Genomic DNA, 14,880 nt, shown 5'->3' with positions numbered 1-14,880 from the left:
TTTGTAATAAAGTTACTCAAGTAAAAGTAAGAAGTACAACGTAGTAAAAATACTCAAAAGCAAATTTAAAAAAAAATTTTTTTACAAAATCTTACTCAAGTAAATGTAACTAGTTACCACCCAACCCCAGCTTCATCTGGTACTGAAATGCAAGGTTGATACACAATAGTGGGAAAGTAATAAAAATATCACCGTTTTGAAATATCTCCTATTTCACGGCTCATCTATAAAACTTAGTAATGTTTAAAACCCATTTGTTGAAAGACGAACATATTCACATCATTATATTTGTTTCCTGCAGCTGTTTTCCACCCTCACATATTACAACTTATTTTTAAGATATTATTTCTGTCTCTTTGATGTTCTGACTGTTTTTCTTCAGGGCTGTTTTGGTTAAAAAAAGGATGGTTTGTCTTCCACGGACCCACACTCCCTCTACATGTAAGGGGCTGATTATAAAACAGCAAGATTAAGGATGCTGCCTAAGCAACTGTGATGTTTGTTCTTTGTCATGCCTCTGTGATGCTATTTAAATCAAGATTATTTTGTGTTTCAATCAGTCCTAAAAAAGGTAAATCTTCTGTGGGTGTGCTCAAAAATAGCACTACAATAAAACCATCAGCTCTTATTTAACAGATGCCAAGAATAAATGGACTCTAATGAATTGAGACATAAATGCAATCATCCAGTCCATGAAATTGAAAAATGTTGCCCTGGTGATTGCTTTTAGGCATGAAAGAGGAGAATTAAGGAGCTGAAATAAACCCACAGTGAACGGCAGGCTGAGTAATAAATGACAAATTCTGGCTTTGGATGTTTTTCTTCTTTCTGTTTTGGCTGTAAATATGCTTTAAAGGCCAACATATCTAGATATATTCTTCCACTTTGTTAACTTTGATTATAGTTTTAGGTTTTGTTTAGTCACACCAGCTTGTTGCTGTTATCTTTTTGTCACTGAGGTTGTTTTTCCAGGCATGTTTATCAGGAGAGAGGCGTTTAAATCAATTTCTGCCACTTGTCTCGTACAGAAAAGAACTATTGATGGTGTAGTGATTTTTTTATTTCTTTCCTCTCTCTTCCCTCTTGTGTTTTTGCCGTTGTCACCCTTCTTGCAGATGGAAAAACAGTCATGCGTGTCGCTGATTCAGTTTTTGTTTATTTCTGTCTCTCCACAAGTCTTTCATCCACGTTATTTTCCTCCTTTTATTCACTGTCATTTAAGTCAGACTCTTTGCGTCTCTCCACAATGACTCACCGGATGTCAACTGTTGTTCTAATCTGGCTGTCCTGCCCTTCCTTTGAATGCTTTGTATGAATTTTCGTTTGTGTAAGAAAATACATTTTCTATATTTGGGATTTTACATAAAATGACGACAACTGGATGGAGCTGCAAGCTGCATATGTTCTTAAATGTATAAACATTATTTGGTTGCTTAGGTGTTGCATATTTTCTTAATATTTAAAAATGTTTTCATATATTCTATACATGGAAACATTTTTAAATTTGCTCTAAAATATCTACTTCAGTTAAAATACCCCTGCTGTTTAAGTTCAGAGTATTATATTAATATTGATTATTTGTTTTTATTAGCACTGTGGTTCAATCCAAAGAGAACAAAGCTTAAATTAGCGAAGCTTTAACTGCATTTGTCTCAGTTACATGTGGAAGCTGCAGCTTAATTGGTATTTACTGTTCATTAGTGCCAAAGTTTTCACTTAAAGTCTGCAGACCATATTTTCCAAACTCACTACTTGAGCTCATCAATTCCAAATATAGATGTTTAATACTTTTCTCATCCTCTGGTAAAATTCCTTCGAGTTCTTTCTTCTTCTTTGTTTGCGTCCTTTGGAAAATGGGACACATTTCTCCGAGCTTTGTGTTGTCTCGGAAACTCAGAGACGGCCTCAGGTCCTTTCATGGCCAACTTGCATTTCTTCTTTGTTGGTTTTTGTCATTGTAGCTGCAGAGATGTTTGCATGGGGGTCGGAGAGTGTGCCTCAGCCTGTACAAAGATTTGACCTGATTTCTAAGCAAAGCAATCAGTGGGACCACCGGCACGTGTTAGTCTGTGATTCCCCCCCACCCCCACGCTCTCACAGCTATAAGGCAGCTCATCTCTGCAGCTCCTAAGCTGCTGGACCGAGTTAAAACGGCAAACAGCTGCTGGTGGCCCACCAGATGTGGGCTGTGAACCAGAAACATACTATGCTGTCAGTTCCCATGTTTCAGCCGAGTTTGTGATGACTGTAGGTGAAACAACATGGCTGACACAGATTTGTTTGAGTTCTGATCCAAAACCTCAAAAGCACTCGCAACCCTTGAACTTTTTTATTATTCTGTCATGTTGCAACATAAACTCACGTTTTTACGTTATTGGAATTTTATTTGATTCATCAATTCAGCTCTGGAAACAATTGAGACCACTTAAAATGACCAGTTTCTCTGCTTTTACTCTGTATCGGTTTATGTTTGAGTAAAATGAACATTGTTCTTTTATTCTATGAACTACTGACAACATGTCTCTGAAATTCTAAGCAAAAATGTTGTATATAGCAGAAAATTGGAAATGGTCAAAATAACGAAAAAGATGCAGAGCTTTCAGCCCTCAATGCAAAGAAAACAAGTTCATATTCATTTAGAAACAACAAAACTAATGTTTTAACCCAGGAAGAGTTCAGAAATCAATATTTGGTGGAACAACCAGGAAGTTTTCAATGGGGTTCAGTGCAGTGGGCTCTTCATTTTATCCAGATCTGTATAACCTGCTGCATATTTTTTCTGGATTCATTTGCATTCAATTCCACTTATTCAACACTTCTGCTGAAATTCCAGCTCCAGGTTTTTCGCGGTATGTTATCCACAAATGTGAGATTTTTGTTCATTTTTATTTGTTTCCTCAGACTCAGTCAGATTGGATGGAAATGTCAGTGAACATCAAATGTTAAACTTTGCCAAAGAGTTATATTCAAATCTAGCTCTTAATTTTTTGAAGCATTTTACTATATCATTATGCTTTGATCTAATCAAACTTATTGTTGCTTTTGCTGTATAATATCAGCAAACTCGTGGTTGTCAATAGCAACCAGGCCTGTCTTTTCTGGTGTACCTCAGGTCTCTGTGCTGGGACTGCTTCTGTTTGTATCCCAGCTCTAAAACTTCCTCCCAGCCCCAACAGCATGATGCTGCCTCCACCATGTTTCACCATGGAGATAGTGTTTCAACCGATTCCATATGTTTTGTGGGTATTTATGTGGTTCATGGCTGAATGAAAATTAGATTAAAATGCACAATGCATTGGGTTATATTTACATGTATTGGAGTAAACACATGCCACATTTTTATTTTGAAAGCCATTCATAATTTTACCTCTCAGTTATGCACCGTGTGACTGGAAAAGTAGCTAGAATTCATTTATTATTTTAAACTGAAGATATGTTTGAACCAAAACACTGTTTTGTGTACTTTTTGCCAAACTGATATTTCTTTTCTTTTCGTTTTTTTGCCTGAACCATCTTTTGGCAAAAAATGACTTGAGCCATTATTTCAGGAAGGTGACTATTTCTGAAATTAGATTCATTTTTAGGCCCTTAAATATTAATTAACCAGGAGAATTTAAGGGAAAGCATCTGTGAACCTCTTATTTATTTATCCTAAAACCAAATAATTGCAATAATTGTTTTTGTGTAGCTGGACACAGAGTTTTTCTGTGTTTAGATGTGGTTGCTACATGATGTTAAAATCAACATTTTTGACATCCCATCTTCCAGCCGTCCGCTGAGAAACGCTTAAGGCTTTAAAGCAGAGTTTATCTCTCTATGTTTGTCGATTTCGGCTGTTGAATGAAGCTGGAAGTATTCACGCTGACTCATGTCCTCAGCAGAAGCACACTGACGCCTTGTTTTTGTCTCTTTCTCTTCTGTTTTTCTCTACTTTTTAGTCCTTCTATGGCTGCGCCGCTCATCAACCCCGCACTTACTCACCTACGCTCTGTAGATGTGTCTCTCTGCCCCGTAGACATTCTTTTATCCTCCCATCCCTCTGCCTCCCCCTGGTTCCCTGTGCCTTTACTTGGCTGCTTGCTTTATAAATAGCTTGGCCTACATTACAGCAGCTGCATTGGCGCTGGCACCGTGAGTTGGTTTGGCTGGGCCAAGTGAGGTAAGGAGAGGCTGGTATCAGAGCGATGGAGAAAGCACAATTTCCTGTGTTTAGGTGTGTTTGGGTTCAGCCTCTTGAAGACCACAGGAAGCGCATACCTGCAGAGAGTCTCTGCCTTTCTGCAGCTCTCTGACTCTGAAGCTAGTTTTAAAGGTTATTGTGTTCATTTTCAGCTTGTTTTTACAGAAAGATTTTTCATATTTGTCATAGTTGGGGGTTTTTTTTATTAATTTTGTCTGTTAAATAAAAAATGCTTCATAGTTTCCCCTGATGCTTTGTTCGACTTTGCGTGGATTTGCATGTATGTGAGCACCATGATGATGCATAAATCAGAGCAGCATGATGATCCACTGCCCTGATTTTTCCCCCCTCCTCTGCAGAGCCTTGCTACAGAATACAAATTCTGCTTGCATCTCATCCTTTGAGCGTCTCTGCTGCATTCCTGCTTTCTTATTCTCTGTTTGTGCATGTCATGCACGCTGCAATATATACATTTCTACCATTTTTAAAGACACAATCCTTATTTAAGGAGTATAAACTCACATCTGTGGTGTGATATTTTTATTTCTGTAGGTTTAGTAAAAAGACTCTTGCTTTAACAGCTTCACTTGTGGGTTAGCTACGGCTTAGGCAAATGGATTATACTTAAGGGAATGGTTCTATTTTAGGAAATGTACGTTAGGGGTGCTGCTGGTCAGTTTTTATTTCCCTTGGCAGAAGCTGGCTTGATATATATATAGTTTTACTCCTCAAAGTGTTAGTGCCATCTTATAGGTAATGCAAATTTGAAAGATTATAATTGCTAAATTTAGTTTATAAGAAAATGTAAAAAGTATTTTAATTTATTACATTTCTTAAAGATGCAGTCTTCAAAAGGTACCTGAGACATAAAGAAAATGGTTCTGTAGGTTTTTGCTTTAGTTACATTTTTATTGTATGCCTTCATTGTTTTCTGGATCATGATGATAAAAAGTTCACTTGGGAAATCCGGACATTCTTCAGCCAAACAAGATGTTATTAATTCTGGGGGATCCCAAGAGCTTCCCACAGCAGCAGTGATCTACAGAGGACTCCTGGTATTTGTGGGATTTAGGAGCCACAACTTCCTGTAGATAGGGGAGATCTGCAAATACTCCCCTTTAAAAACACTTATAACTGTCTATTTTAATAGTTCAAACTCAAAATATGCTTTCATACGCACAGTGGAAACTGCCTTAGAACTACCACAGAAGCTAATATGTACAGTCTTGCGGGGTTTTTTTTTTATTGGGGTACAGTCAATTAGCGCCATGGAAAAGGAAAGTTGCTCCTGGATTGGCTTCTGTGCAAACACCAGCTCATAAAAATGTGCAAATAAGCATAAATTTGTTTAATGGAAACACAGCAAGTTAGAGAAAAACTCATACTGTTTGCTAAGAAGTTTTTGTGCTAGGATGAGGTGGTTTTTCAGCCAAACCAAAAACTGGAATGGCAACACTTTTTTGCATCACGCTGGTTTGTACACAGCAGCAAAATACTTATTTGTAGACACTGGTTTATAAAGGGCTTGTTGCTTCAATACCAGAATAATGTCTACTGTGGCTTTGTAAACAAACTTATGCAGTGTGATTTTAATTTCTTATGCAATGGAAACACTGCAGTTGCAAAATATATATATATATATATATATATATATATATATATATATATATATATATATATATATATGACCGCACAATCAATCACATAATGTATGCGGATGATTTGGTAATCTTATGCCCATATAGTGCTGGCCTTCAACAATTACTAAGGGTCTGCTCCCAATATGGATGTGATTTTGATGTCAAATATAACGCTAAGAAAAGCAATGTCATGATTGTTAGAAGTAGAGCAGATAAGCATCTGATAACCCCTGACTTCTCTTTATCTGGCATTGTCCTCAATATATGCAATGAAATTAAATATCTGGGACATTACATAACTGATGACCTATCTGATGATCGTGACATTTGTAGGCAGTATTGCATGATGAATGCACAGGCTAATATTTTGATTAGAAAGTTTGGTATGTGTTCATCCTCTGTGAAGGTAGCTCTTTTTAAAGTTTTTTGTACTTCATTTTACACAGCCCATCTATGGCGAAGATATAAAAAAAGTAGCCTGCACAAACTTTATGTGGCATACAATGATGGCCTGAGGCTCCTACTCAAAGTGCCTAGATGGAGCAGTGCCAGCCACATGTTTGCACATAACGCTGTTCCCACATGTGCAGCTGCGCTCAGGAATCTCATGTATAAATGTATGTGTAGATTACCCGTATCATACAATAATATAATAGCAATTTTAGTAAACCCTGTTTTTAGTACAGCGAGATTTTTCTCAAGATTGTGGAAACATTGGCGTCATCATTTATTTGTGGCTCAGTGACTGTCATGTTTCTTTTTGTTTTTTTTCTTTTCTTTTTGTTTTACTATGGACCTCTTTTGTGTCTGAAATAAAGATTGATTGATTGATATATATATATATATATATATATATATATATATATATATATATATATATATATTTTTTTTTTTTTTTTTTTTTTTTTACAGTCACAGAATATCGAAAAAGTTTAGCACACATTCGTAATGGAAACTCAGCAGCACTGCATCTAGATAATACTTTTTCTTTTGTAGATTTTAGATTTGCTCTATGGAAAAATCTGCAAATAGGCTAATTTTTCATGAATAATCTGGAGTTTCCTTCCACAGAAAAATCCGTCATGAATAGACAAATCCGCAAAAATACTGAACTCTGAATAAGCGGAGCTTCACTGTGTATTTCCTTCAGTCAGTTCTGGGTCTATCCTGGAATCCTAAACTTAATTTTGTGGTCAGAATTCAGACAGCGCTCCTACATTTATGTATACAAAAATCTCATAGGCCTTACAAGCATTAATGGCATCCGTACTCTACTTGAAATGCTGCAGAATGTCCTAAGAAGTCATAAGTCTTGTTCAGACCCATGTAACACACCACTAGGGTTCGACAATCACTTAAGCTTAATTTCAAAGATACAAAACAATAAAAGTTAACTAAATGATATGTGATTGTTCCCAACATTACCTTCTCAGCATGCTTTTAGTGACACAAACTGTTAGATAACGTCCTTAGAATGAGAATGCATCTCTAGCTATCATGAATTTTACATGAAATAAAATAAATCAGGATATTACAAAATGACAAACACCATCCATGCTGGTGCGATGTTTTTATTTACAGCCCGTCCCTTGCCACCATTGCGCCACACAGGGCATTGCATTCTACTTTGCATTCCTCTGATCGGTTCTGTCGCACCTGATAAGAACAATTGATCACCCAGGATGATGAAGCACTTTTCTTTCTCTCTGGCCTCATTCTCAAAGCCCTGCTGTTCCTCTTCTTCATTCACAATTCTTTGCACAAACAAAAGAATACTTCATGCCTCCTGTCTGCTGAAACTGTTACAAGCTGTGTTAAGCTAGAAAATCAGGTCATGTTGTTCTTGTTTCACCAAAAAAACGAAATAAAATTGAAGAACAATCTCAGTATGCCAGCCTGTTAAAAAAATCTCTCTGCTTGAAACCATACGTCAGTCCAATAGACCTGGTGTTTTGCATAATTTTACCCAATGTAAGAAGAAGACAGACTGTGGAGAAAACCTATGGAAAGCCATTTTGTTTTCATGAAGCAGCAGAGCTGTTCATCCCTGCTGCTGTACAGCAGATAGAAATTAATGTCAATTCACGGGTTTCTGCACTTTTATACTGAAGTTCAAGTTATTCATCAGGAGTTCACCTCTGAATGGCACAATAAACAAAAACAAAAGAATAATTTTAGAGTGGCCTGGACAATGTCCAGCCTTAAATCTGGTTGGGATGATGTGACAATAAATAAAACAGACAGCTGAAGCTCAAACCCTCCACCAACATGGCTCAGATAAAGATTGTGTGGCAAAAATTTCTCCAGTGATTTAAGACTTGATAGCAATTGTTGCATTTTTATGATTTTTTTTTCCCATAAATAAATTACTCAAAACTGCTTTTTGTGTTTACTCAGGTTATTGCTATATGATAATGAAGTTCATTTGAAACAAACAAGAAGCCACTGCTCTTTGTGCCACTCTACAGTCTCTGCTGAACAGGCTAAGCTAGACTGCATTGGATAAAATTGAAAAAACCAGGATAACTGACGGTGTTTACTCAGATTGAGGACTAAAATTGCAACATTTATTACATTTTCAGCTGCTGCAGTTTGCTGTCACACTCTTCTGTGTAAACAATCCAAACCATTTGAAAAACATGTTCTCCTCCTTGCCTGTGGGGGTGCTAAACCAAGAACTATTGCAGAAAATGACACAAAAACCTCAAAAAATAGCCAGGGAACGAGTGCAACTTCCTTCTTCGCAAAATGTAAACAGAAATGGAGTGGCGTCATATTTTAGCGGTTGTAGGATTTCTCTTTTGTCTTTGGGAAAAGATTGCAAGTCATTTCTTCTGCGAGGTCTTGACATGCTAGCGTTTGTTTTGGTTGTATTTACCCAGAATGCCCTGTGCTATAGTCCGCTTAATGCATTTGGAACGATCTCCAGTTCGCTTGATGTTCACATATGGACTTGAACCGCACCAAAGTTCAACTTCAACCGAACCGAGATCTTCCCAAACAAATAGAATTTGATTAAACTGGACTAAAGATGGCCGGTATGAACGCACCCTCAAAAGCAGCAAACTTAGAGGATGATGGTCCAAGTTTTTATGCACCAGGAAGCTTTTCTTTCACTTAGGTTTCTCCAGACTTTGAATGTTTGTCCCTAACCTTTATAAAACTTTGTCCCTATATGGCATAAATAAATGATCAGAACCTTTGACGAGCTGGAGGCTTCATTATCCTCCAAAAAACAGAGAGGATTTGAAAGTAAAGATGACACTGTCGCACTGCTTTGTTACCTCTGAGCGCATGATTAATGAGCTGTGAGAGGGCTTTGGAAAGAATGTCTAAACCTGTCGCATTACATCCACCGTGCTGCCTTTTCACGGCGCAGAGAATTGAAGAAATGAAAAGATTTCCTCCCAGGAGAGGAAGAATCTGACGGCGCTCTGCTTGTGGGAAGACGTGTCGCACTTCCTGATGTGTGCGGCCAGTTTTGCCGTTTACAGGCAGATTTTTCCAAACTGGAGTGACTGACAAATCATCTGCTGGAGGCGTGTCACGGTCATTTGCACATATCTTCCTCATGTTCTCCGTCTGCTCAGTTTGGACGCTGTCTAACACACACGAAGACATAAATAACTCTAACCGCTTAGGGCCTCAATATTAATGGCTCATGGAGACTTAGCTGTCTCAGCTGCTTGAGCAATTATTATTATTATTATCGTTATGAAATGAAGGGCTGGTAAGAGAGATGATCTCAGTGATGCGGAGGAGACATGGATTGTTATGCAGCTCTGTAATGGGTTTGGGAATTTTTGGAATGATTGTTCCTCCGCTGTATTGGAAACTCAGATTAACAGGATAATGAAGGGAACACAGCTCATCTAAAATCATTAATCCAGCTAAAGAAGAGCTTGAAAGATGTTCTTTCAAAGATTCCACCTCTGAATCATAACAGAGAGAAAATTCACACACCTGTAATTTGGGTTTTAGTGTCATCAACCACTTTTAGCATGCAGCACATTTACAGGACTGCTGATCATTTCGTTTTTCTGATACCTCAAGCTGTGTCAACTGCAGTTATATAGCGTCACATGCGCTTTGTTATGCAATTTTGCCTTTACAGGGGGAAGAAACGTTCATGAGGCTGAGCAGTTCTGACAACGTAGCTAAAGCTGTGGTTCAATATGATGATGCAAGAGAGAAAAAATAACTGAAACTTAAAGTTTCTTCATGTAGTTTAATTCCTTTGTGTCCTTTTAATGTATGCTTATGTTCAAAAGCAAGGTCACATTTTTATTCTTTTTGCTTTACTGGATAAACATGTGAAATGACTCTAAAGCGCTACACCAACGAATTTAGAGGAAGCTAATGCTAACTTGAATTCAAATTATATCTGCCTCTAAAAGACTACAAACCTCAAACATCAGTTTAATTTTGACATGCTCTATAATTTCCTTAGATATTGTGTATCTTGTTTTTTATTGTTCGTGTTTTGTTTTTATTTGTTCCTATATGTTTCTTGTTTGATGTAAAGTTATTGGGGGGGGGAAAGGAAATGGATCTGCTGCGTAAACAGTTTTTGCCCCCGTCAAAATAAGAGCATGAATATAAATGTTCAACTACGTGAAGAATTATTTTGTGCCTGATTTCTCTGGGAACAATTGCACACCACACTTTTCAGATTTTTTTATTTGTAAAGACACTTTGTGTTGATTTTTGCCTAAAATCCCGAAAGTGGAAAAAATTGGTTTATGGTTGCAACATGGCAAAACTGGACAAATTTCAAAGGGTGTGAATATTTTATTTTCGATATTATGAATATTACCGTAACACTAAGAAAGGTTGTTTTTTTTAAATACAAGAATAAAGTCATAAAAATACAAGTACAAAGTAATATTATTAGAATAAAGTCATATTCAATTATTATCTTTATATTCTCGAAATATTGTGACATTATTCTCACAGATTTACATATGTTCTCACTGCGTTGGAGTCCAAAATGTGTTTGTTTGTTTTTTGGCAGCTTAAAAAAAAGCTGATTTAAGGCAGCAGCCTCTCAGCTGTTTTATTTTGAAGCTGCGCCATTTCTTAATTTATTCCCTCAAATGTTTGCGCCACATTTCTCCGCGCGGCAGCCCTGAAAACATAAAGCGGTAATAATAACAAGATGAAGCGGAAAAATCCGGACGGTGAATTCTGCAGTGCGCCCTGCTCGGATCGTCGAGCAGCAAGCAAGCTCGGTATAGTGGCGTAAACCCGGACTAACGTAAGGCTGATGATGACGTCAATGTGGAGCCAGAACCGGGCGGAGAGGGGAGGGCCGGAGAGGGAGTGAGATCTGTCCGGCTGCTGCAGCATCACTCTGAGCGGCGCTTCAGTGCAGTGAGGAGTCCGGCTGCTGCAGCTCTCCGTCTCTCTGGACGCTACCTCAGCTCCTCCCGGAGGAGAGCGCTTTCTCTGCGACCCGCTGGCAGGAACGAGCAGAGTTTTGGCTCCGTTGCGTTTTTCCTACCAACCACACAGGGGAATGCCATCCATAAATATGAAACTGGAGATGGTGACCATCATCGCCTGCGAGGTAGACACCGAGGTGTTTACGTCAGACAAAATGCAGGTACGCTCCGCATCCTACACATTGCGACCCAAATTGTTGAGTTTGCCCTTAGCTTTGCGGCTGTTCACCAGCTGCTGCTGCTGCTGCATGCTGCCCTATAGATGCATGCATGTCTTGGTGACGTTGAATGCAGCCCTGCCCCCCCCCCCCCCCCCCCCCTTCAGACGAGGATTTTTATCAATGGGATCCGCAGCTCTCCAAGACGCACCGACGCCGCGCCCCCTGCACGGCGATGAATGAAACGCGAACACGGAGAGTGTTTGGTTCAATTCTCTGAATGCGGGAGCCGACGTGGCTTTGCGGGACAAATGTCAGCGCTGGGAAAAGATGGATTTGATATGGATAGTGGGATTTATGAAAGACGCATGCAGGGGAAAGAAGTGGGGTCGGTTTTAGACGCAGTAGAAAACAGAAACACACACACACACACACACACACACACACACTCCTTTCCTCCCCCCTCCTGTCTAGCTCTGCCCTCCCATCACAGCAGCATTGCAGGTGCACCACCAAAAAAGTGGCATTTAAAGGAGAGATTGTGCAAAGTGCTGTATTATTGCAACAGTATTAATATAATCCATATTCATCTTTATGAATAAAGATTGATTTGGTGTGAGGATTATCTAAACCCGAACACCTTTCAGCTTTAGCTGCAGCTACGATATTGAAATCGCAGAGGATTGCTTGCATGCAACTACATTTTGCATTCATATTAACCAAATAATATCTTTACGCATTTGGAATGACTCTCTCTGCCCTTGATGCCCCTGCAGATTGTGGTGTCATGGAAACCAATGGAGCATCATGATGATACAGATGGAGAAAAAGGAAAATGTGGTTTAATTGCAACCAATGTCTTGATTAAAAATACAGCAGTTGCATGTTTTCCCACTGTCCCTAATCACAAATGGAAGATTAGAGAAGCAGCTGCAGGTAAAGCTGACCCTATGTGAACGTTTTAACTTCTGCTACATTCCACTTTATAGCTTTTTAATGCAACTTATTACTCGCTGTAGATTACGTCAGTGCTCCGATTCAAATTCAGACCTCGGCCGCCTTGTTTGTCATTTTTCTGGCAGCTGCGTGTGCTTCTCTAGTTCGACACATTCGCTCCTTCTGTTCAGGATGTCACGAGCTTGTTGTTTGATGGGACTGAAAATATCTGGAGCGCACAAACAACGGGTGTTGACCACTCACTGTGCGTTCTCCCGTTGAGCCCGGCAGCTGCTGCGTTCGTTCCCAACTCTCATTACAGCCCCAGTCCACTGCAGAGCGGCTGATGCGAAAGGCACCAGTGGGACAGCGTGCGCGTTTTTTTTCTTTTTTAAGACCGATCTGAGTCATTGTAGTCAGGATTGGCCTGAGAGGAGAGAGAGAATTAAAGAAAAATGAAGTTAACTCAAGTTTCAGTGTTTATTATCGTCACTAAACCCTCCTGTTCATCCACCTGTTCCAGATTTAGCCCAAAAAGTAGAAGCCTGTGGACAATTAAAAGAGCAGACAGAGGGCTGACTTTCTAAAAGGCGTAAAGAACACCACTAATCCTGGTTTCTGGCACTCTGTTGGCGATGGAGAGATCTTTGGAAGAGGACAGATTAAAACGGCGCACATTGGGACGTCTGATTGAGCTCACCTCGCTGTCAACCTGCTGTATTTTCTCATGATCTCACCCCATCTGAGGCTCCTGTTAGGGCTGCAACTAACAATTAATAATAAATATCAATTATTTTTGATGAATAATCGACTAATTGGAAAACAAAATGGGAAGATTCTGCAGATTTTTTCATTTAAGTTCATTAAACGATGCAAATAAACAAATAATTCAACTCTACTTTTAAATATGAAAACAAACACTTCTAATGCCTAAAATGCTTTAATAGAAAACAATTTTAGTGAATACTTATTTGAAGCAAAAGAAGAATATACTTCTAGCATCAACATGTGAAAACTCAGCTCTTTCTACTTAACATGAATATAGTAATGGGCTAATCTGTTTAATCTGATTAATTGGATAGCAAAAGGTCCTTAGTAGATTAGTTTTCAACTAAAACTAGGCCTGTTACAGCAAATTTATGCTGGACGATAAATTGTCCCAGAAGTTATTTTTGTTTTGAAACTATTTTTAAGTGATATAATGATGCAATGCATAATAATGAAATGATTCTAATGGATATTTAACACTGCAGCTGGGAGGCATTTTAAATATCCAAAAAAAATAAACAAAACAGAAACAATAAATAAAATGAATTATGCAGTCTTTGTTAACAAAATTTTCCACCAAAAAAGAAGCTAGCTGAGAGCAAAACACCAGACTGAAGACTTTTACCGTCTAGTTTTTGGTAGGAAGGGAAAAACAATAAAAACAGTAAATCCCGCAATTGGAAATTATTGACTTGGTTTTAATTTATCATGTGATTAATTGATTTATTGCAACAGCCCTAACTAAGACTAATCAGACTTTTGATTAATTTGAACCAGGTGAAGCTAAAGCTGTACAGTTTTGGCTTAATTACTGCTACTGCTATGCTTTTTCAGCAAATTGGCCTTTTTGGAGTCCGTATACTCCAGTTAACGATTAATCATTTACTAAATTAGTTAATTAGTTGATTCATCGCAATTAATTCAATTAATCAGCTCTGCTCCTGTGTTTATTAATGTGATGGCTGAGGATGGACAATCAGACCCGGTCTGAGGTTTGCTGCTATATTTAGATCTTCCAGGGAAAGATTAGGCGTTTGTTTCTTGAATGGAAGGAAAGCAAATAGCCGAGTTTAAAATTAGCAGAGATGCCTTGTGAGTGGCCACGGTTCTGTGGAGCCATTGTTTTGACACCGGTGAAGCGGCTTGGCTCAGTCCCTGCTGTTTATATCATCAACGAGCCGAATGGAGCGGTTCTGGACTGAACAGGTTGTTTTTATGCAGTAACCCCAGAGCTGGTGGCACCAGTCAGAAGAGCTTTGTTCTTTCTGCTTTAGGGAAGTCATAGCGGCGGCTCAGTTTGTTGTCGTGTTGAGTGAGACGGGAGCTGACGACGGAGGCCGTCATGTTTGTCACAACACTAATGTTACCTGGAAAATGTGCTGGCATCAGCAGATGACGGCGCAGGACAAATTGTGAAGGTCACTGCATGTTGGCAGGCGGTGGATCTGTGACGGAGCACAGGCCACATGCATGTCGTTATGGTTACGGTTAAATCTGACGTCATCTCAATAAATTAACGTATCATGAAAAGGTAGATTAATACAAATAAAATGACAGTTGTAGCCCTTGTTGTCATGGATACGTCTGTCTGCGGCGGCTCTTGCAGCTCTGACTTCCTCTGCAGTCTGCACCTTGTGCCTCCAGACTGGACTCTTGGCTTTGCCTCTGCCTCACAACCCTTTTAGGGCTCTTGAATTTTTGTTGGTGTATTTCTTCCCTCCACTCAACTTTCCATTCATATGTTTAGCACTTTG

The 14,880-nt window shown here is 38.9% G+C and overlaps 1 protein-coding gene across 3 annotated transcripts in view; it reads left to right on the top strand.

Annotated features, from left to right (window-relative positions):
* rcan3 (RCAN family member 3) overlaps positions 1 to 14,880 on the top strand; it is a 49,483-nt gene that overhangs the window by 8,551 nt on the left and 26,052 nt on the right. The window contains exon 1 of one of the 3 annotated variants that reach the window (XM_005801267.2): positions 10,972 to 11,425. The exons of the other annotated variants lie outside the window; for them this stretch is intronic. Within the exon in view, the coding sequence (XP_005801324.1) occupies positions 11,339 to 11,425 (87 nt within the window). The 5' untranslated portion in view covers positions 10,972 to 11,338. Of the gene's footprint in view, positions 1 to 10,971; positions 11,426 to 14,880 lie in introns of those variants that run through there. 3 annotated transcript variants of the gene reach the window in all.

This window comes from Xiphophorus maculatus, chromosome 19, assembly GCF_002775205.1.
Source record: "Xiphophorus maculatus strain JP 163 A chromosome 19, X_maculatus-5.0-male, whole genome shotgun sequence".
Classification (NCBI taxonomy): domain Eukaryota; kingdom Metazoa; phylum Chordata; class Actinopteri; order Cyprinodontiformes; family Poeciliidae; genus Xiphophorus; species Xiphophorus maculatus.
This window is presented reverse-complemented; position numbering and strand designations above follow the sequence as displayed.